We start from the raw sequence: 22125 nt of genomic DNA, 5'->3' as shown, positions 1-22125 counted from the left end.
ATTTTATAAATTATATATATATATATATATATATATATAGTATTTTATAAATTATATATATACACACACACACACACACACACACACACACACACACACACACATACAATTTATAATCTTCTACAAACATATCTCTACATTTTACCTTTTAAAAAACCAATGTGTGTGTATGTATAATTATATTATAAATATATATATCAGGACATATACAGGCCAGATTGAGGTGTGTGTGTATATATATAATTTTTTAAGCGGTGAGATGTAGAGATATATTTGCAGAATATTATACATTTAAATAAACTCTCTCATAAGTAGGGGCCTACCAAATTCATGGTCCATTTTGGTCAATTTCATGCTCACAGGATTTCAAAGTCATAAACATCACAATTTCAAATATTTAAATCTGAAATTTCATGGTTTTGTAGTTGTAGGGATAAAAAGGATTGGGGGGGGGGAGGCTACACGGATATCGTAGGGTTGTGCTACTGCTACCCTTATTCTGTGCTAAGGGTAGTGTGGTATGGTATTGCCCCAATGTTGGTGGGATACTGATTTTAGAACTAGGCACCTGGCCAACAGCCACTGCTTTACACATAAAACAATGAGACATTGACTGGGACCTCTACATTATAAAATAAATAACTTCCATTTATTTCAACAGAAATTACCATGAATAAAAAGTGCTGCAAAGACCTGGCATTTGGTGGACCCAAAGAAACCCTGAATACTTTTCATACAAATCTGGGAAAACAGTATTAGTTATTGTTTCATTCTAAAGCAAAACATTAAACATGATTTCCACTTGTATGAGAAGTTACATTTTGTTTAGAAGACCCCTGTGGAAATAGATGATATAAAAGATAAATGCCAGGGCTCGGCCTCTGTAGGTAGCTGGGTTAAATTGCAATTGAGTCACAAGTATGCTGGCCAAATAGCAATCTAAAACTCCACTACACAGAATAATATAAATATGCTATGCTTAAATGTGACTCAAGATTGGAACAGCAATATGCTATAGGTCAGCACCAAAATGTGTTAGCAGAAGCTTGCAAAGAAACTACCAGGACTTGATAGAGCTGGTCAACCTTTTCCGTAATGCACAAAAAGGCCCACAATTTCAATATGAGCAATGATTTTGGATGTCCAGACTTGACAATCATAAACAGGTTCATCAGAAAGACAAGGTGAATGAGATATCTTTAGAGCCCTTTATGGATATAAAATTGGAATCTATGTTCACATCTGCAAAAATGACCTCAAATTTGCAGGGCTCTAGATACAAAATTTGTATCTGCAGATTTGCAAGTCTCTGAATATCTTTTATTGGACCAACTTCCATTGTTGATGGGGGAGAGAAGCCTTTGAGCTTGCACAGAGATCTTCGTCCGGTCTTGGAAAAAGATCAATAAAAGTTAGTCCAACAAAAGATATTTCCCCACCCACCTTGTTGGGACCAACTCAGTTACAACAATTACTTTAAAATAATTATTTTTCAGGTTTGGGAGTTTAAATTATGTCAAGCTGTGTAGCTAAAAATGGAGACATCAAAAATCATTAGTCACTTTTTCCATAGCAATTTATGCCAAAATCTTTAATTCCTTTCAATTAAGTAGAAAACAAAACCTCATCAACAATCAATTTTTGCAGCAAAGTCCTGGAATAGCTTGATTTAATCTATGCCCCATTCATGTCCACTGTACTTCTTCCCAGAAACAGTGCAAGCTGTTCATTTTGCTTATGGGGAGGTTACAACATCTATAAGACACTCCATGATGTGTCTATGATAAGACCAGAAGTAACCAAATCTTCTCTCAGTCCTGTGGTACTGGAAAAGATTTTGTACTATTTATTTTTCTGGTTATGTGAGAAAGATAGCCTGGCACTGTGCATGTATATTATTATTGACACGGTTGGATGTTTAAAGGTACCCAGACCCTTTGAAAAATAAAAAGTATCTTAATTCAGACACCCCAAAATTGGGGCTCCCAAAATCAGAAGTCATTTAGAAAAAATAAGACACATACAGGCTTTTCTCTTTTGATCATCACCGTGCATCAAGCCTAGCCCAGTTTTCAAAGTGCCTAAGACAACATGAAATAAACTTATGCAATCATTTGAGGAGAGATCCTGTAACAAAATAAATACAGCAGAGAAAAAAAATACCTTGAAATGTTAATATAAAAAGTTCACTGAGTAATGTCAAACGTAGATACAACTAAACTAAGCTAAGACTTTAGAAAATAATGACAGCACGATGCAAATTCCTGATGAAATAAAACGGAGAAAAATCACCTGTTTTAAAGCTAAATTAGTAATTCTTCAGATTATCTACTTCAGGTTTCAGACTTCATCTTGAGCCTCACTAATGCTATAGTCCAGTGTTTCTGAAAGTGTTTCCTCAGTACACTTTCAGAAACACTGCTCTAGTCTATGGACTGTTAGATGTCCAAACAGCAGAGTGAAAACTAGACTGCAAGATCAACATTCAAAGCCTTATGCCAATTACGACTATCAAGAGCTTTTCATCTTGAAAGGTACTGAGAAATAGAAAAGAGCTACAGATGAAGAATTCAGTGTATCCTATTCTGAGTAAGTAGAATTGCTAACTAGATGGAGCAGTTCATATATGAAATGTACTACTGCAGTAGTCATCTCTTCGGAGTTCATACTAACAACAATCATTACAGCACTAATGAAAGCCATCTGGCCATGTGTAGCTTTACTTCTCAACCTCACTGTTTGTATCTACAATATTTAGTCATCCCTGCAGTTCTGGGTACTGGAGGGCAAAATGGTTTACACTATTAAGAGTATGTCTACATTGCAGCTGTGAGGTGTGATTTCCAGCACAGGTAGACAGAAAAATGGAACTCTTTTTTCTTGAGCTAATTTGCCAAAATTGCAGTACGGATGTTGTGGCACAGCTAGAAGCTCAAGCTAGCCACCTGAGTCCAATCCTGCTGAACCCTTGGGGTCTATGATTGGATGTCTAGCATAAACCACCACCTGTACTGTAATACAACACTGCTTTTTTAGTGTACTAGCTGTGTACACCTGGGAATGCCACTTCCCAGCTTTAGTGTAGACATATCATTAGACTTTCTGGAATGACTGCTTCAAGATTCTCACAATGCTGATTTCTGAAATAGGAAGTGGAGTACAATACAGCTTATTGTGTGGAGCATAGAGATGTTTATTTATGAAATACTGACATCCAAAGTTATGTTTTTTTCCTGAATGCATGTAAAACACCCCCACTTTCCTGCACATTTTATTCTTCCCACCCCCATTCTCCTAGGTCAAATTTTCTCTCTCAACTTTGTGCTGGTTGAAGGCTAAATTTCAGTAATATAGTGTGCATCTATCAATCAGACAAAATATAAATATTAAGATATTTTTACTTCAGTACTATGAGAGAAATTTTCAAAGACACAAAGAGCTATGAAGTGTTTAAAAGAGCTATACGTGAAACAGTATCCTGTCCCATGAGAATTTTCAATATTTCAATTTTTTTCTTGTTTTGAACTGGGACAAAAATTCTAAATTCTTTTAATTTTCACTGACAAATTCTGTTTGGGTCAATCAAAACATTTCACCAGGATAATTTTCCTGAAAAAATGAAACTTTTCATCTTGAAAATGATGAAACAAAACAATTTCAAAAAGTTTTTCTCCAATATTTTTTCATTGGGAAATTCTTTGAAAATGACCCTGTCCCACAATTTTAGGTTTGAGTAATCACATTTTTTGCTGAAAATATACTTCATCAAAAAATCCGCATCCAGTTCTAGTGCCCAGCTCCAACTAAAAGTCAAGTGCCTAAGGGTATGTCTACACTACCACTAGTGCGGACTCCGTGCCCCGCAGCTACACGCGGCAAGGACTAGGTGTTTGGATTAGACTTCCTATTCCGAACTACCATTACTCCTCATTCCAGAACGAGGAGTAACGGTAGTTCGGAATAGGAAGCCTAATCCGAACTACCTAGTCCGTGCCGCGTGTAGCTGCGGGCAGGGAGTCCGAACTAGCGGACATTTAAAAATGGCGGTGCCCAGCAATATGCAAATGAAGCCCGGGAAAATTCAAATCCCGGGCTTCATTTGCAACTCCAGTTGCCTACATTACCACCCTAGTTCGAACTACGGTGGTAGTGTAGACATACCCTTAGGCACTTGAGGCCAGATTGTAAACGATAACATCTGGTGGGATTTTGAAGGGTGCCTAAGAGGGTTAAATATCTAAATCCCAATGATTGCAACAGGACCTAAGTTCCTAATTCTCTTAGGTGCTTTTGAAAGTCCTACTTAGTGACTATGTGCATCTTTAAACTCCCAAATAGCTGTGCAAATCTAACCCTTAGAAGTCTAAGTTTCACTAAAAATCAATGGGATATAGTGACCTAAGGGCCAGATTCACAAAGAAATTTATGTGCATAACATGCTATAGGGACCTAAGTCCAATTTCTAGGGGTTACTTGCACTCCCAAAACCACACACTCATATGTCACCTAACTCCAGAGGAGCAAAAGTTCCCTAAGATTCTGCTGCCGGACATGAGCAGTGATGACTCATGCAGATGCAGGAAGCCTCTCTCTTACCCAAGTCTCAGCAGGATACTTAAACTAGGCATTTCTCCATCTATCTTTCCTGCCCAATTCCACAGAAAACTGGGGGGTAGGCTCCTCTAACTCTGTTTGAGGGGTGGGCCTTACAACTCACCGCCCTCAACAGAATTTGTGATTGGCTAGCTTAGGCAGCTTGCTCCTCAGTGTGCTGGCATTTCTAAATACCATTCTTAGGTGCCTGGGGCTACGTCTACACTACCTGCATTTTTGTGCAAGTAAATTTACAGTAAATCAAAAGAACAGAGGGGTTTTTGTGGTGTAGGTATTCCTCTTTCTACAAGGAATAACTCATTTTTGCACAAGAGTTCTTGCACAAAAAGGTGTGTGGAGAGAGAACAGTGTTTTTTTGCGTAAAAAGAGCCAATTGAAAAAAACACCGATGCTCTGGTGGCTATTCTGTGAATCAGGACTGCATTATGACTTTCGTGGGCCCTAGGCACTTTTGCCTTCGTGGGCCCCTTCCTCCATAAAAAAATATTAAAAATTATTTTTGATATAACTTTAAATACTTCAGCATTTTATTTTGTTTCTGTTTTAGGCAAAATTTAATAGATTTTCGTGGGCCCTGAAAGTTTCATTTTTTTCTGATGTGAGAAAAAAATTAAAACATTTTCTTCGACCTTAAAAGTTCATTTTTTTCTTCTGATTTTAAAAGAAATTAAAACATTTTTGTGGGCCCCTAAAAGTATCATGGGCCTTAGGCACTGTGCCTACTGTGCCTAATAGATAAGTTGGCCCTGATGTGAATAGCAAGCTTTCTTTCAAGAGAGAATCCATGCAGTCTGGATGCTCTCTTCTGCAAGAAGCCTGCAGTGTAAACGCAGCCTGAGGCTATGTCTACACTGCCGTTTTTTTGCGGCAGAATATATGCAAATCATGCTCTCATTTGCATATGTTCTGCCGATTTATTTTGCAGAAGAGGTTTTGCCGCTAAAAAGCCTTGTGTACATGGGGCCATTTGTTGGGAAAAAAACCTTTTTTGTAAGATCCTGTAAACCACGATTTACGAGGAAAAAGGGATCTTGCGAAAAAGGTTTTTTTTCCAACAAATGGCCCCATCTACACAGGGCTTTTTAGTGGCAATACCTCTTCAGCAAAAAGAATCGGAAGAAGATATGCAAATGAGTGCATGATTTGCATATTCGCTTCCTCAAAAAACTATGGCAGTGTAGCCATAGTGTAATGAATTCCATACTCAGCTTTGCAATTCCTAAGTCCCCTTTGTGAATTTAGCCCTAAGTGTCTATGCCACTTCTGAAACTGGGACGCCTGGTGCATTTGAAAAATTAAGTTTTTAACTTTGTCATCTACAGGAGCATCCCACATTAGGCATCAATGTTCTAACAGATAAAGCACAAGATGGGAGTATTAACTGATGTCTTCTAGAAACCAAGTCACACTAGAGATCAAGATCAATGACTCCTTATGCACTTTATTTACAAAGTGTAGGTAGGGTAAAAGAACTGTGTGATTATGAGGGACTTCAATTTGAAAGTCAATGCAGGAGGTTTCAGACTGTCAATATTAAAACATGCTTGGAATTTTTAAATCTTATAGATGACAATTCCCTAATTCAAAAGTTATTGCATGAATCAAAAGGGACTTCTCTCTTAGACCACATCTTAACAGAGAGAGGAACTGATCAGAGAAAAAAAATGAATGATAAATTAGATAAAAGTGATCATCGCTCGATCACATTGATAATGTGCAACTACTAGATGGTTTCAAAAGGCTATTTTCAGAAAGCAAAAAACAACTGGGAGCCCAATCAGCTGGGAAGAAGAATTTAATCATAAAAATGTGAATGATAATTGGAACAATAAGAATATTTTACTAGATACCTGAAATGCCACAATCGAGGGGGAAAGCAATATTTGTTTTAAAAAAATCCTGATTTAGAGAAGTAAAGGCAGCCATAAAAATTAAAAGCTATACAAAAATGGAAGAAAATGGACATTCATGATAATAAATATAAACTAGAGACTCCAAATTGTAGACACTTATAATGGAAGCAAAAGGATACAATATTTCTGTTCTGTATTTTGGAAAATAAAGATGATATAGTCACATCATATGGTAAGACTCTTTCCATTCTCCTAGTCTCTCAGGAGGATGTTAAACAGCAGCTACTAAAGTTAGAATTTTTTAAATCAGAAGATCTGGATTACTTGCATTCAAGAATTTTAAAAGGTTTGGCTGAGTTGCTCATTGGACCATTAATGTTGATTTTCAGCGAGGATTGGGACACTAGGGAAGTTTCAGGTGACTGAAAGAAAGCTATTGTGCCAATATTTTAAAAGAGAAAAAAAGAATAATTTTGGCAATTATAGGCCTGACATCAATCCTGAGCAAAATAATGTAGCAGCTGATATGGGACTCAATTAATGAAGAATTAAAGTGATCAACAGGAGTTTATGGAAAACAGATTCTGTCAAGTAACTTGATATCTTTTTTTGATGAGATTACAAGTTTGGTTGATAAAGGTATAGTGTTGACACAATATACTTAGACTGCTGTAAGTCATCTGTCTTGGTACTGCATGATGTTTTGATTAAAAACAAGAAGGATATAAAATTAACATGGCACAAATTAAATGGATTAAAAGTTAGCTAAATGACAGGTCTCAAAATGTAAATGAAATGGTAAATCACATTAAATGGATATGTTTCTACTGGGATCTTGCAGGGTTCAGTTATTGTCACTAGGCTATATTTAAAATTTGTATTAATGACTAGGAAGAAAACATACAGTTATCACTGATATAGTTTGGAGATGATAAAAAGGGGAGTGAATAATTAACTGATTTTTACAGCTGCTGATACAGAGTGATCTGAATCACTAGGTAAGATGGGTTCAGACAAACAGTATTTTTTTAATATGGTTAAATATAATGATAAACATCTAGGAACAAAGAATGTAGGCCATAGATACAGGTTGGGGGACTCTATCTTGGAAAGCGGTGATCTGAGAAAAGATTTGGCATCACGGTGGACAATCAGCTGAATGTGAGTTTTCAGTGCAACACCGAAAGAGATAATGTGATCCTGAGAGGCATATACAGGGGAATCTCAAATAGGAGTAAATATGCTTATTTTAAATACTCTGTACTTGACAATGTTGTGATCACTTTTGGAATACTCTGTCCAATTTTGGTGTGCACAAGTCAAGAAAGATGTGAGAAATTGAAAATGATTCAGAGAAGAGCTGCTAGAATGATTATAGGATTAGAAAACATTTCATGGCTATGAAAAATGTGTCACAGACCATGAAATAAGCCCTTGCTGTGAAGTGTGAGGTCTACTTTCTCCTAGGAGACCCCCAGCAAAGAGCGCTCTTAGCTCTAGCTGGGCTATGAAAGGACAGGACACGTCCATACCCTGAACAGTTGGATGTGGCAAAGGGAATAGATCAGATCCATCTCCACCTCCTGGAACGTTCTGTAGCTGCAGAAACCTTTGAAGTTGCAGGCCTCCGTGTCCCACTCTGAAGTTAGCACATAAGTGAGAGTGGTTATCCCATGGCTCTCCTACAACAGGTTGGTGTATTCCCCACATTTCCCTTTTGGACAGGGATCCCCACGGTTATAACACTGTGAAATTTCAGGTTTAAACATCTGAGAACATGAAATTTACCAGTTTTCAAATCCTATGACCATGAAGTTGACTGTAACAGATTATGAAATTTGGTAGGGCCCTACTTATAGAGAAAGCCTTCAAACAGCTCAATCCATTCCTCCTACCAAGAAAAGGTTAAGGGGTGACTTGATTACAGTCCATAAGTACCTTTTTCAGTCTAGCACAGAAAGGCTATGTCTAGACCATCAAGATCGGATGGTTTTCCTAATAAATGTGTTGGAATTATTTTAGGGAAGTTTTATGGCTTGTGTTATACAGGAAGTCAGACAAGATGTTCACAGTTGTTCTTTCTGGCCTTAGAATCTATGAATTATTTATTTCAGTGGTATATAGGTTTTATAAAATGTGGACAAACAGTAATTGCTCACAAGTATTTCTGACAAACTACACAAGTGGAATCAAAGGTCACTGCAAAATGTGTAATTCTTGAACTGGTGTAAAATTAATTTCATTTTCTGATTATAAGGGAGAAACACTTTTTTCATTAATTCTGCATACTGTTTGATTGGTTATTTTCTGTCCGGCACAAATGCAAGGTACAGACTTTTGTTAAAGGAATTTTACATTACTCTTGATTACAGTGGTTGTTATCAATTAATAGATACAACTTCTATGAACCGTGGTAAATTCCTATACATTGTATTATCCTGTCCACTTTGCATATTAAAGGTACTGCTATGAAACAAAAAATTCCTAGCATGCACCTTTTTTATAACTAGAGTTTAGAGAAAGGTTTTAAATGTCAAAGGCAAACAATATTGCTGCTGAAAATAGATAAACTCCTCAGCTGTAAGAGATGGTTGGTATTCATCTTTATGAATTCCAATCAACAGATTTTTCTCAATTGTATTCTAGGTTTGTTGTTTTTTAAAGGTTTATTATATAAACAAATCCTGAACACAATACAACAACTATGTTTATAAAGCTCTAATAGAAGTTAATCTAGCAGAACAGTCCATACTTTCTCTTAAGGGCAGAGAGTGCAGTGCACAATTGTTACTAAATTAAAAATAGAAATAATGGATATCATCTCAGACAGACCACATCTTTTTGGACATTTTTACTATGATCTTGAATGGTTCATTACTTTAAAGGGTTCCAAAGAACTCCTGCCACATTTGGATACTTAATTACAGGACTCATTTCAACTGGGCTGGGTTTCCATTCATTTTAAAGCTTAATGTTTGTACTTGAATAAACTCCTGAACCATTTAAACACAATGGGTCACTAGCTGATGCTGATGCTCCATTTTCCCTCAGTCGTCATTGGGGACATGGACAATAGGAATTGCCATAGTGGGTTAGATCAGGCTGGGTGCATCTATACCTGTATCACTTCCCTGGCAGTAGCTAGTGCCAACTGCTTCACAGAATGGTACAAGAGATCGTGCAGTAAGCAGTTATAGGATCATGGATCATGTCCTGCTACTTCCCAAAGTCTGAAGGTTATTTAAGTCTTAAAGCATGAAGGTTTATATCCATTGCAAAAAAGCACTGTTTTTATATTTTGTCTAATTTGGCTGACCTTTGAATCCTGTTATGCGCTTGACTTTTATGATACCATCATTTTTGCCTGAGGAAGAACTTCACAATGTACAGTAATCACTTTCCCCACATCCTTCACTACTGGTTTATATTGGGGATGAATATCATTTATGTGTTAATGTTAATTAAGTCTAGTAAATACTAGTGGGGGCCCAAGACAGCAAAAATATTAACAGTAAAGTCAAGCTGTAGAATTTTATATAGAAGGCATCTCCATCAAATAAGCCTAAAAATAAATATTCCTTTCCCCTATTTAAGATTGTCATATGAAAACTATGTCTTCATGAACACATCCCTTTCTTAGAATTATAGTTCCTTTACAGGTTTTTGATATTACATCCATTTCCCCCTCCAGATTTCCCCAATTTAATTTCCATTCCAAAAATATTCTTCTTATCATGTCACTAATATATTCATTCACAGATGGAACTTTTTTTTCCTTTCAATATCTGTGGATAATTTTGCAGCTCTCAATAGATTAAAGAACTCTAGGTCTGTTGTTCCGGTGGCATTTCCATTAGATTACATATACTGCATATGGTAACATTATCTGCACACCACATATATCATTTTGCTTCCTTTTCTGTTCAAAAGCTATGTGATTATATTAAGATGTTATATTTATAGAGCATCCATGCTGATTCTATTATTTTAATTTCCTTGCTTTTCTGTCTGGATGTTTTTAACTAACCTTTCTTTTTTGAAAATCCTCTTTGTAGTTGATTGCTATGCTATTTCACAGCACAATGCCTCCCTCCTGCCATCCCCCCACCACACGGGCCCCTAGCATATTAAACAATTACATTAGTTGTCCAGCTCTGATTCTATTCAATATTCTCTCAAAAATCTACTCTGAGCTTTAAATGCACAAAATGGTCGTTGCCAACATTCATTTCTGAGCTTTTACAGTTGCAATTTTCCCGTATTCTGTTACTAAATATAGAACTGCTTCCAACTACCTGAGCTGGAAACCCATAGGAAAGCTAATTAAACAATTGGTAAACAATACTCCTCCCCATTGTATAAATGGTAGGATAAAAACACTGGCTCAGATCTGTGCTAATGCACCAGGTTTATGTTCCCCTGCGAGTCTCTGAAATCTATCAAGTGGCATTTGTTTAATTGTTCTTCGTTGTTTACTTCACAGATAAATTACCCTGTAGGTAAATACATATTTGACTGCTAAATCAACAAATCAGAAAAAAAAGAGCAATTGTTTCTTTTTTATAAAAAGGTAATCTGGGCTGTATTCTCAATATGTGAAAATCCATGCAGCTACATAGCTAGCAATAGAACTTTGTCCATTTACAACAGCTGTGAGTCTTACCCTGTAAGTTCACTGGAACTCATCCGTACAAGGATTGTTTTCAATGGATTCAGAGACCTTTGGGTGATATAAATAGTGGCAGTGCAAATAAGTTTCATTTATTACTGTATGCTATATTTCGCATAGTATATGTGGATTTAAATTAATTATTAATGGAATATAATCTTAGTGTGCTATGCCCTGTTGAAGTTGTTAAGTAAAGGTGTGTTAACTCTATTTTAAGTACATTGAATATATATTATTTATAATTGGTATTTTGGGTTAGATCCATGTGATGGGTTGTTATTGTTGTTATTATTAACAATAGCAATAATAATAATAATAGGTTTATTCCTAGAAGTTCCCAAGGCATACCTTTAAATTTGAACAGGGGCAAGACAGGTGAAGGCACCACCAGTTTTAAACTCCTTTAGGAGTAACGGGACTGCAGGAGAGTTATGGAGAATGGATTCCCACGTATTCAACATCACTCCTGGGATATTCAGGATCTCATTTAACATCAACAACATCAAGCTCCCAGGCACACAGGTGAATATTGCCTGCTCCCGAATAGCCCAGAGAGGAAAGAAGGGGTTATACTTGCAATTTTCATGACTGCCAACTGGTTTTATGTCTTGATTATTTCGTGAGTTTTTGCCCTTAGTAATAAAGATTACCACTTCTCATTTTTCTCAGTGGGCATAAAGCCTGAATCCTTTCTAAAATATATGGCCAGGGAGGAGATTAAGACATTTAGCTAGAGTGCTTGCTAAATGAGGGAGGGAAGTGGAGGAAAGAAGCAAGTAAAATGAAAACCACATATTATGGGTAACAGAAAAGGGACTGGGGCTAACACAGGAATGGCAGGTAAATATGTTTGTGGTTAAGGAAGGACAACAGAGAAAAGAATGTGGGGAGGAAGAAGACAAACTAGGTGGGAAGGAGAGATATGGATGCAGATAGATTATAAGGGAAGGAAATTAGAATGTGAGATGCTGGATACTGTGAGAGGGAGGAAGAAAGATTCAAACAGGTAGGAAACCAAGAAAAGAGAGGGGGTATGTCTACACTACAGCTCTAATTCGAACTATCTTAGTTCGAATTAGTTAATTCGAACTAAGCTAATTCGAACTTACGCGTCTAGAACTAAAAACTAGTTCGAATTAGCATTTTGCTAATTCGAACTAGCATGTCCACATTAAGTGGACCCTGAACCGGGCTTAAGGATGGCCGGAAGCAGTGCCGGCAGGGCATCAGAGGAGGACTTAGAGCATGGAGATGCTGTCTCAAGCTAGCCGAGGGCTGCGCTTAAAGGGTCCCGACCCCCATCCCGGACAGTCCTGGCTTGGATTGCCCGGACTACCCACACTGAGCACATCACACCCCTCAGCCATCAGACCGGCTGCACTTGCCGCAGGCTGCCATCTGGGGAGAGGGGGCAATTGGGGGGCTGCAGGAGAGCTTCCACCCTCAGAAGCCTGCAGAGCCAGCCCAGTCCTCCCCATCGGGGGCTCGTACCCCATTCCTCCCTCACCTCCTTCCACTTACCCTTCCCTAGCCCCTTTTCTTGATTTACAAAATAAAGGACAATTGTGTTCAAAAATGGAATCTGTCTTTATTGAACAAAACTGGGGGAGACTGGGAAAAGGAGGTGGGAGAGGGGAAGAGAGAGGCTGGGAGAGGGGAGGGCAACTACAATGATCAGGGGTTGGGAACAGGTCCCATATGAAGAGAGGCTAAAGAGCCTGGGACTTTTCAGCTTAGAAAAGAGGAGACGGAGGGGGGACAGGATAGAGGTCTCTAAAAGCAGGAGTGGGGTGGAGAGGGTGCATACAGAAAAGTTCTTCATTAGTTCCCATAAAGAAGGACTAGAGGACACCAAAGGAAAGGAATGGGTAGCAGGCTTCTAACTAATAACAGAAAGTTGTTCTTCACAAAGCAAAGAGTCAACCTGTGGAACTCCTTGCTGCAGGAGGCTGTGAAGGCTAGAACTAGAACAGATTTTAAAGGGAAGTCATGGAGGTTGGGTCCATGGAGTGGTATTAGCCAGGGGGTAGGAGTGGTGTCCTTGCCCAAGGTTTGTGGAAGGCTGGAGAGGGATGGCACGAGACAAATGGCTTGGTCACTGTCTTCGGTCCATCCCCTCCAGGGTCCCTAGGGTTGGCCATTGTCGGCAGACAGGCTACTGGGCTAGATGGACCTTTGGTCTGACCCAGGACGGCCATTGTAAGCTCAGGGCTCAGGGTCGGGGGTCTCACTGGACCCCCTTGATTTTCATGCACACCTGCTCCTGGGTGGCCAGGCTGGCAGCTATCCTGCCCCAGACGGCCACTTTCCTGTGCCTAGTGCGGAGATCATGGATGAAGTCCACGATGTCCGCACTAGCCCAGGCGGGTGCCCGCCTCTTGCGGTCCCGGGCAAGCTCCCGGGAGCCGCCAGCCTGGTCCCGGGAAGAGGGGGAGGGCTGGGGGGCATCGGGTGGCTGGCTCGAGCCATGCCAGGTGCAGGGTCTGCTAGCTGGGTGCTGGCAGGCTTGCACCTGGCACGGGCACCGTAGCCAGCCCGTGCCCCTTTAAGGGGTCCGGGGCCAGGAGGGGGGCAATAGAGTTTCCCTGGTGTTGGCCAGAGTGGCCACCAGGGAAACCTGGGGAGGGCTAGCCTCCCACTAGTTTGAATTAAGGGGCTACACACCCCTTAATTCGAACTAGCTAGTTCGAACTAGGCTTAATCCTCGTAAAATGAGGATTACCTAGTTCGAACTAAGCGCTCCACTAGTTCGAATTAAGTTCGAACTAGCGGAGCGCTAGTGTAGCGCCTATCAAAGTTAGTTCGAACTAACGTCCGTTAGTGGAACTAACTCTGTAGTGTAGACATACCCAGGGAGACTTTGAACATAAGAACGGCTATACTGAGTCAGACCAAAGGTCCATCTAGCCCAGTATCCTGTCTGCCAACAGTGGCCAATGCCAGATGCCTCAGAAGGAGTGAACACAACAGGTAATTGTTGCATGATCTCTCTCCTATCATCCATTTCCAAACAAACAGAAGCTAAGGACACCATTCCTACCCATCCTGGCTAATAGCCATGAATGTATCTAGTTCTTTTTTTGAACTCTGTTAAAGTGCTAGTCTTCACAACAAGGAGTTCCACAGGTTGACTGTGAGCTGTGTGAAGAAAAACCGTTTGTTTGAAAAACCTTTCATTTCATTTGGTGACCTCTAGTTCTTATATTATGGGGAAAAGTAAATAACTTTTCCTTATTCATTTTTTCCATACCAGTCATGACCTTATAGACCTCTATCATATCCCCCCTTAGTCTCTTCTTTTCTAAGCTGAAAAGTTCTTCATATGGGAATCATTCCCAAACCCCTAATCATTTTTGTTACCCTTCTCTAAACCTTTTAAAATGTCAATGTCTTTTTTTTGAGATGAGGTGACCACATCTGTACGTAGCATTCAAGATGTGGGTATACGATGATTTTATATAGAAGCAATAAGATATTCTCTGGCTTATTTTCTATCCCTTTTTTAATAATTCTGAATATTTTGTTTGCATTTTTGACTGCCGCTTCACATTGCGTGGATATTTTCAGAGAACTATCCACAATGACTACAGGATCGCTCTCTTGAGTAGTTGTAGCTAAATTAGTCCCCATCAAGTAGGGCTTTCAAAAGTGATGATGGAATACAGGCCATTAAAAATCCTGGGACATTTGATTCACTTCATCACTTTTGAAAAATCTCTTCCTAAGTGTAAAACCCAAGTATCAGAGGGGTAGCCGTGTTAGTCTGAATCTGCAAAAGCGCCACAGGACTCCTCGTCGCTTTTGTAAAACCCAAGTAACCTCACTTTGTGGAGATGCAGTATTTCTGCCCTAAATAGTGAAAAATTCAGAAGACAGAAACAAAAAACATGAGGATTTGTTGTTTGGTTTGGATTTTGGTTTTATTTGTTTGCATTTTTTTTTGTTTTTTAGTAGGGAGAGGGGATCTGACGTAACCCTATGAGTGTGAAAAACCCTATGAGTGTGATGGCTAGGAAGAGATCCAAATGATAACAACAACAAATAATGAATGCTCTTTTCTTTTCACTCTTCCTTCTATGCTTCTACTTCAGCTATGGCAGTGTTGTGACACAGATCTAAGACAGATAGCCATTTCTAGTTCATTTACTTGGATACCAAACACCGTTAACTAACAGTTTCTTTTCTCAGATACTAATTAGATTGAATTACACACTTGAATTACCTGCATGTAATTTGCTGGTGGTCTGAGTAAGGTCTTGCTTACACAATGAGAAAAGTATGCCATTTTTTTGCCTCTCTTATAAGTTGACATACTGTTTCTTGCCCCTTTCCCCCTTTTTAAAAATCCATTGCAAGAAAGAACAATAAATACATAAAATGATAAAATGTCATCTTTTGGAAAGTATCATAGTTACAAAAGTTAAGCTGATCCTGTTCCAATAAACGTCTTTCATGGAACCATTCTACTGCATATTCACAAGAAAGAAACCACCAATATTGATGTATTTTTACAATAAAATGCCCCATTTAAACTTCAGCTCTTTTACCAGTTAATTGGCTTTCTGATCTTTTCCTCTTTAAATCCTGCCCCACTTTGCACACACATATCCCATGAACTTCAGGATTTGATTTGGACACATCAAAATGAGCCACATACAGTTAAGAGTCAGAATAGAATTAATGGGACCTGAGGATATAGGTACAACGTTGCCTAAAAGATTTAGGGAGAAGTTAAAAGATTCTGCTGGGGAAAAGGGACTAACAATTAATAAAGCCCTTCATTCAATAGTGCTCACTGATCAAAGGTAGAGGAAGAGGGAAATAAACTATGCTAATGTTGCTATACCAACCAACATAAAAAGGAACTTTTTCCCTCGGGTGAGCTCTAAAGTAGGAGTATAATAATCTGCCATGATATAATACTACTAATTTAAAAGGATTCATTAATCATCATTATTATTAGCTTGCCTTTTCCTCAAAAGCTAGGAGAGCTCCTATAGTAGCCACATTTAAAATAAAAGAAATTCATCTGAAGTATCTTTTGATTACCCTCCAAATTTCAGAAATATTTAATTAAAAAATACAAGCTCTCAAATGAAACAATAGAAGTGTACAGCACAACTTGTTAACTAAAAATTGTGCTTTGACATTCACAATCTAGAGAAACAGTCACTAATGTATATAGAGTAAATATAAATGTCACTTCCTACCTCAACTATGTGTGGCATCGGGTTAAATCCACAGAGATTGCACACAGTATTCTTGCATTCTGTACATGTATTAAAGTTGGGCGGATCCTTCGAACCAATGTTTAGTCCAATTTTACAAAGCGGACACGTTGATTTAGGCAGGGTAGTTTTTTCCAGATCAGGTGGCCCAGCAATTTTTTTAGATTCAGTAATTTGAGGCTTGCCGTCTTTAGCTGCAATAGCTTTCTTTTCTAATTCAGATCCTTTACTGGTTACAATGTGCTCTGCCTTGGGTGTGTCTGATTTTTCTACCACAGGAAGCTTGGCTTCTTTTTTCACAGGTGCTGCTTTTGGAGGTGGTTGAGCCTGACCGGCTTCTTTGTGTGGTACCTGAGATGGTGGAGGGGGCTGCTTAGTAGCAGGCCCCAGTAGAGGGCCTGAGGATGGAGCTGCTGGTTGGCTGGATGTGGAGATTAAATTTGAAGCCTGGCTAAAGATTGAAGCACCAAATCCAAAAAGTTTCCCAGTAACTGTTTCTTGTGGAGTTGTAGGCTGCGGTTTAGGGGTATCTGTGATACTTCCCAGATTTAAACTGAAACGCCTTGGTTGTTCTTGAGCTCTTGGCGGATGTTGAGGCTGTGGTGTCAGTTGCACTGGGGTAGTCTTGGGGCCTACAGCTCCTTGTTGTCCTTTTGGAATCTGCTTGGCATCAGGTTTTGGAGTTATTTTTGTTTGTGTTTTTTTAGGGTCTTCCTTCATTGGTACTGGCTCTACAAGTTTGGGATCTTTAGTGTCTGATCCAGGCTGAGAAACAAATTTAGGCTCTGACTTTTTCTGTGACACTTGTGGTAAGGTTTTGGACTCTGGCAGGATAGCTTTCTCCCCAGCCAGATGGGTGTCCTGCAATAGCTTGGCAGATTCTGGTCTCTGGGGTTCCATTGTTTTCTGTTGAGTTGATGGAACTTTGGGACCTTGTGAATCCTGTTTCAGTCCAGATGCTGAAGAGGTAGGTGCACTGTCAGTGGTAGGCTTCTTTTGCTTATCTTCAACCAATGTTGGCTTGACCTGGTCAAATTTTGGAGTGGGTTCAATTTTCTGGGAGATCTGCGGGATAACGGGTTCAATGGGCGGTTGCTTTGTTTTCACAGGGGGAGAGTCAGGCATGGATGGTTGCTTTGTCAGATGTGGGGTTTTTTTAGGTTCTGAGGACTGGGAAGGATCAGGTCTTTGAGCAGTATCTTTCTTTTGAGTAGGCTGCTGGGGATGGGAGGGCGGTTTGGTTGCTGAAGATGGAAAAGTTGTTTTCTGTTTGGGTGGAGAAGGCTGTGGCACAGGACCATGGACTGGAGCTAAATCACCACCTAATGCTCTTTGCATCTGGCAGTTTAAACAGAGCCATTCTTTAACCTGTAGAAAAGAAGATTTTTAAAAAAAAATTATTAACATTAGGGTAAAGCAATGCTAATATTAGTAAATATACTTTTGGCTAGAATTAAAAGTTCAGATAAAAGGTCATCAAAAAGGGGAATATAATGCTCCTAAGGATTACTTTAAAATTAAAAAATGCAACAGAATTTTTCATTTCACTTCTGATTCCTGCACTCCAGCCTACCAGAACAACTCTGCATTTCAGACACCATGGAAATTCATGGGGGCAGCACTGATTTGCCAGCTTTAATTCACCAGCAATAATGATTTTTTTAAAGAAATAAAATATTAATAATTAATAACATAATAATATTCAAAAATAGTTTAGCAAATTAATGCTTTCAATAGAAGGCCATAATTATAATGATTAGAACAGAAGCAAATGCATTATTATTCTTAACTCTGCAACTATCAGGTCTCTGGCTTAGTTTGTAATTTTGGTTATGCTTTATATAAATGGGGAAAAAAGTCACAGTGGTGCACAATATACATATATTCATTTAACAATAGAGGTGTAGAATCATTTCATATGATCAGCTTCTGAGTGCAAGTCTCCTAAGAAATGAATGTGCAGCTCTGCTTACAAAATAAGGGCACTACATGACACATAATAAGGTGTTCCTGTAATCACATTGTTATTAGGCTTAGAAGAGCCAAGAGTAATTATCATAAGCCCCATTGTACTATTCATTATTCAGCACAAAGGGGAGGAATAAAGGAAATAGTTCATCTATTTTCTGTACCTCTACGCCTCTTTTACTGTAGTATCCAAGAACCTCATAATTTGCAATGTTTTTATCCTCACAACAGTCTTGTGAGGGAAAGAAATGCTATTTTACTACTCGAAAACAGACAAGATAACTAGCCCAAAGCCTAACCACTGGACCATTGTTGCTCTCAGCTAAATGCCTCCATAACTATTTTAAGAGAAGAGAGCAGAACAACTACAGCATTATTTCCCCCGAAGATCATTTACACAATTGTGGTTGGGGCACCAGAAGATTTCAGAAAACATGTCAGGTCAGAAGAAGATGAAGCTAGATGAATCTGTGCCACATGCCAATCCTCATTTTTTCCATGCTACCAATGGAAAAGTGGGGGGAGGAAAATAAAATAAAATGTTGGGGGAAAAGGGGAGAAAAATGGAGAGAGAGCCACTCAGTTTGGCACGATCTCCTTCAAGGCAATGACTGCAAGCAAGGGAGATGCTGCTGCTCACTACAGTATTGTCTCCTGTTTCTCCATACTCTCTCACCCCTAGAAGTTGCCCCAATGGAAATGAAAACTAAATTGGCCCAGACTGTTTTTTAATTATTCCATTTCCCTCTGTACTTACCCACAATACATTTTCAATCATGATCAGAAAAAAGCTTTTAACATTTATACACAATATCTTAGAACATCACTTAGGCTGTGTCTAGACTACATGCCTCTGTCGGCAGAGGCATGTAGATTAGGGTTGTAGGCAAAGGTAAATGAAGCCGCGATTTAAATGATCGTGGCTTCATTTACATTTACATGGCTGCCGCGCTGAGCCGACAAACAGCTGATCGGCTGTTTGTCGGCTCGCCGCTAGTCTGGACATTCCCCCTGTTGACATCAAAGCCCTTTGTCGGCAGCCCCGTTATTCCTCGTGGAATGAGGTTTACCGGGGCTGCCGACAAAGGGCTTTGATGTCGACAGGGGGAACGTCCAAACTAGCGGCGAGCCGACAAACAGCTGATCAGCTGTTTGTCGGCTCAGCGCGGCAGCCATGTAAATGTAAATGAAGCCGCGATCATTTAAATTGCGGCTTCATTTACCTTTGCTGAATAAAGAAATCTACATGCCTCTGCCGACAGAGGCATGTAGTGTAGACGTACCCTTAGATACAACATACATAAGCTATGGAAAACGATCCCAGATGTAGGTTTAACAGTAACCAAAACTATATTAATATGAATGTTAGCATTCTGACAGTCTTCTATCTTTCATTTTCAATGAAGATGGGTTTTGGTCGGGTTTAAACACTCCTCTGCCCTGTTTGTAACTCAAATATAAGCTCTTGGAAACCAAAAAGTGTAACTGACTAAAAGCAAAACTAAGACAGGCCAGTTTCATTTCAGCTAACTGACAACAAATAATTAAATTTACTTCTGTACACAGGCCACGGCTAATAAGTCCTATTTTGATGGCTTAAATGGTGCATAATTAAAGTAACCGCAATGGGAAAAAAGGCTTTACTATTTTTCCCTATTTTCTGTTTCACCATTTCAACCTCATCCAGTTGTTTCTTCTTCCTGTCCTCTTCATTTCCTCCTTACGACTGGAGGGGAAGGGGGCATGTTAATAGACCACTTAACCTTGTATAGTCCATTGAAATATGTATTAATATTTATGGAAAACAATTTGTTCCACTTTGTGTTTACAAATAACAATGAGTTAATTTCTTAGACCTGAAGAAGAAGTGTATGCAGGTTTGAAAGCTTGTCTCTCTCTCCAACAGAAGTTGATCCAATAAAAGATATTATCTCACCTACCTCGTCTCTCTTACCACCAATAAAGGCACTTAAATTAATGATGGCCTTTTAATTTTGTCAAATGCTTTTCTCACCATATGATATGATGAATGGTAAATACAGCACCTGGGTAAAACCTACCAGATTATAGTGTCCAATCAGAGTCTAAATAGATAAATTTGAGTTTACTATGTACTGCAGTTTGCAATATATTAGAACTTGAGCACCAACAGTGTTAACTGCCTCAATAGCCTGGATTTTCATCTTCTCCTTTCTTAATCAAAACAAAACTTTTAAAGTAAAGTTAATGGATAAACCCGACAACAGAAATTAAGAAAGAAAAACAGAGGTTTTATTTCTTTTTAAAATTCCTTTGGTCTGGCATACATTACCGTGAGAAAGTGATCTAAGTTATGCAACCTCAGCTATGTGAATAGCGTAGCTCAAGTCAAAGTATTTAGATGCACGTGCTGTGGTGTATTCACTAAGGAGAGTCAAAAGTAGATGTTCCCCCATCAACTCCCCCCTGTACTTTTTGTTCTGGTGGAGTACCAGACTCACTGGGAGATACGTGATAAATCGACCGCTGGCGGAGCGATCGCTGCCCATTGATCCAGCCTGCAGTGTAGACATACTCTCTGTTTCAGCCATAAATTCCTCCCAGGCATTTCAGGGGGAGGAATGAAGTGCCCAAACACAAAAGCCATTGTAACCACTACATTTTATCTTAAAATACATGCACACTCCAGTTCTGAGTTTAACTGTAGAAGCTGTAAAATAAACTATGCAAAATGATGCTATTATCAACTAAAACACACTGAAGTATGGGCCTGATCATCTGTCTGCTGCCATCAAAGAATTTGCTGCTGACTTCAGTAGGCTTGGGCAGTATCAAATGCTGCTCTTCTATATTTTTACAGACAATGTAAAATTTGCCTGGTTGGAGGGTGCACACCCCATTCTCCATTTCCCCCTCTATTCAAAGATCATCATCACAAAAGGAGAAAGAGTGAGCAGTCAGATCAATGTGTCATGGACAACAATGTCCTCACTCAAATCTCAAACTTTACATTATATTTATTTGTGACTAGAGCCCAAAACAGACCTAATCTTCAGTGGCCTCACCACTGATCTTATGTAAACAGGCACTAGAGCTAGTGTAATTGACCCAGGAACAATCATCCCAGTGGATTCATTGGGGGCAGAAGAGGATCCTATGCTCCACCTCTTCCTCCATCCTGACAGTATAACAAAAACACAAAACAAACCCCCAGGACATTGCTAGACCACCTCAATATCGTATTAATCTTGTGGCTGAAATTTTAGCCATTTGGGACCATCTGACACTTCCTGGGGTGACTCTAACCTGGAAGGCAGGACCAGCAATGCTCAGAGTATAGAAAGACCAGGAGAAAGTAAAGATAACCTTTATACAGCCCTTAATGTCTCCCTCCAACCAGCCAGCATCAACCAGGCTCCAGAATGTTTAATATATACAGATTCTATGTATCATACATGGCAATATAAATGTGAGAAAAATTGGCATTTTTTTTAAAGGACTAATAAAAGGTATAGAATAAGTATCCAAAACCTCAGAGAGAGGTTTCCACAGAAATCCAAGATAGCTGCACACATCTATAAGGAAACTGAACACAGATTCATAGAATATTAGAACTGAAAGGGACCTCAAGGGATTACTAAATCCTGTCCCCTGACCTCATGGCAGAACCAAGCACCATCTAGATCATCTCTGATAGATGTCTATCCAATCTGCTCTTAAATATCTCCAGTGATGGAAATTGCACAACCTCCACAGGCAATTTATTCCAGTGTTTAACCACCCTGACAGTTAGGAAGTTTTTCCTAATGCCAAA

At 39.1% G+C, this 22125-nt stretch overlaps 1 protein-coding gene across 1 annotated transcript in view; it reads right to left on the bottom strand.

The window, feature by feature from the left end:
- Nucleotides 1-22125, bottom strand: part of PCLO (piccolo presynaptic cytomatrix protein) — a 506430-nt gene that overhangs the window by 464197 nt on the left and 20108 nt on the right. Inside the window, exon 3 of the mRNA XM_014570493.2 lies at nucleotides 16347-17732. Coding sequence (XP_014425979.2) covers nucleotides 16347-17732 — 1386 coding nt within the window. The remainder of the gene's footprint in view (nucleotides 1-16346; nucleotides 17733-22125) is intronic.

Source organism: Pelodiscus sinensis, chromosome 1, assembly GCF_049634645.1.
Source record: "Pelodiscus sinensis isolate JC-2024 chromosome 1, ASM4963464v1, whole genome shotgun sequence".
NCBI lineage: Eukaryota > Metazoa > Chordata > Testudines > Trionychidae > Pelodiscus > Pelodiscus sinensis.
This window is presented reverse-complemented; position numbering and strand designations above follow the sequence as displayed.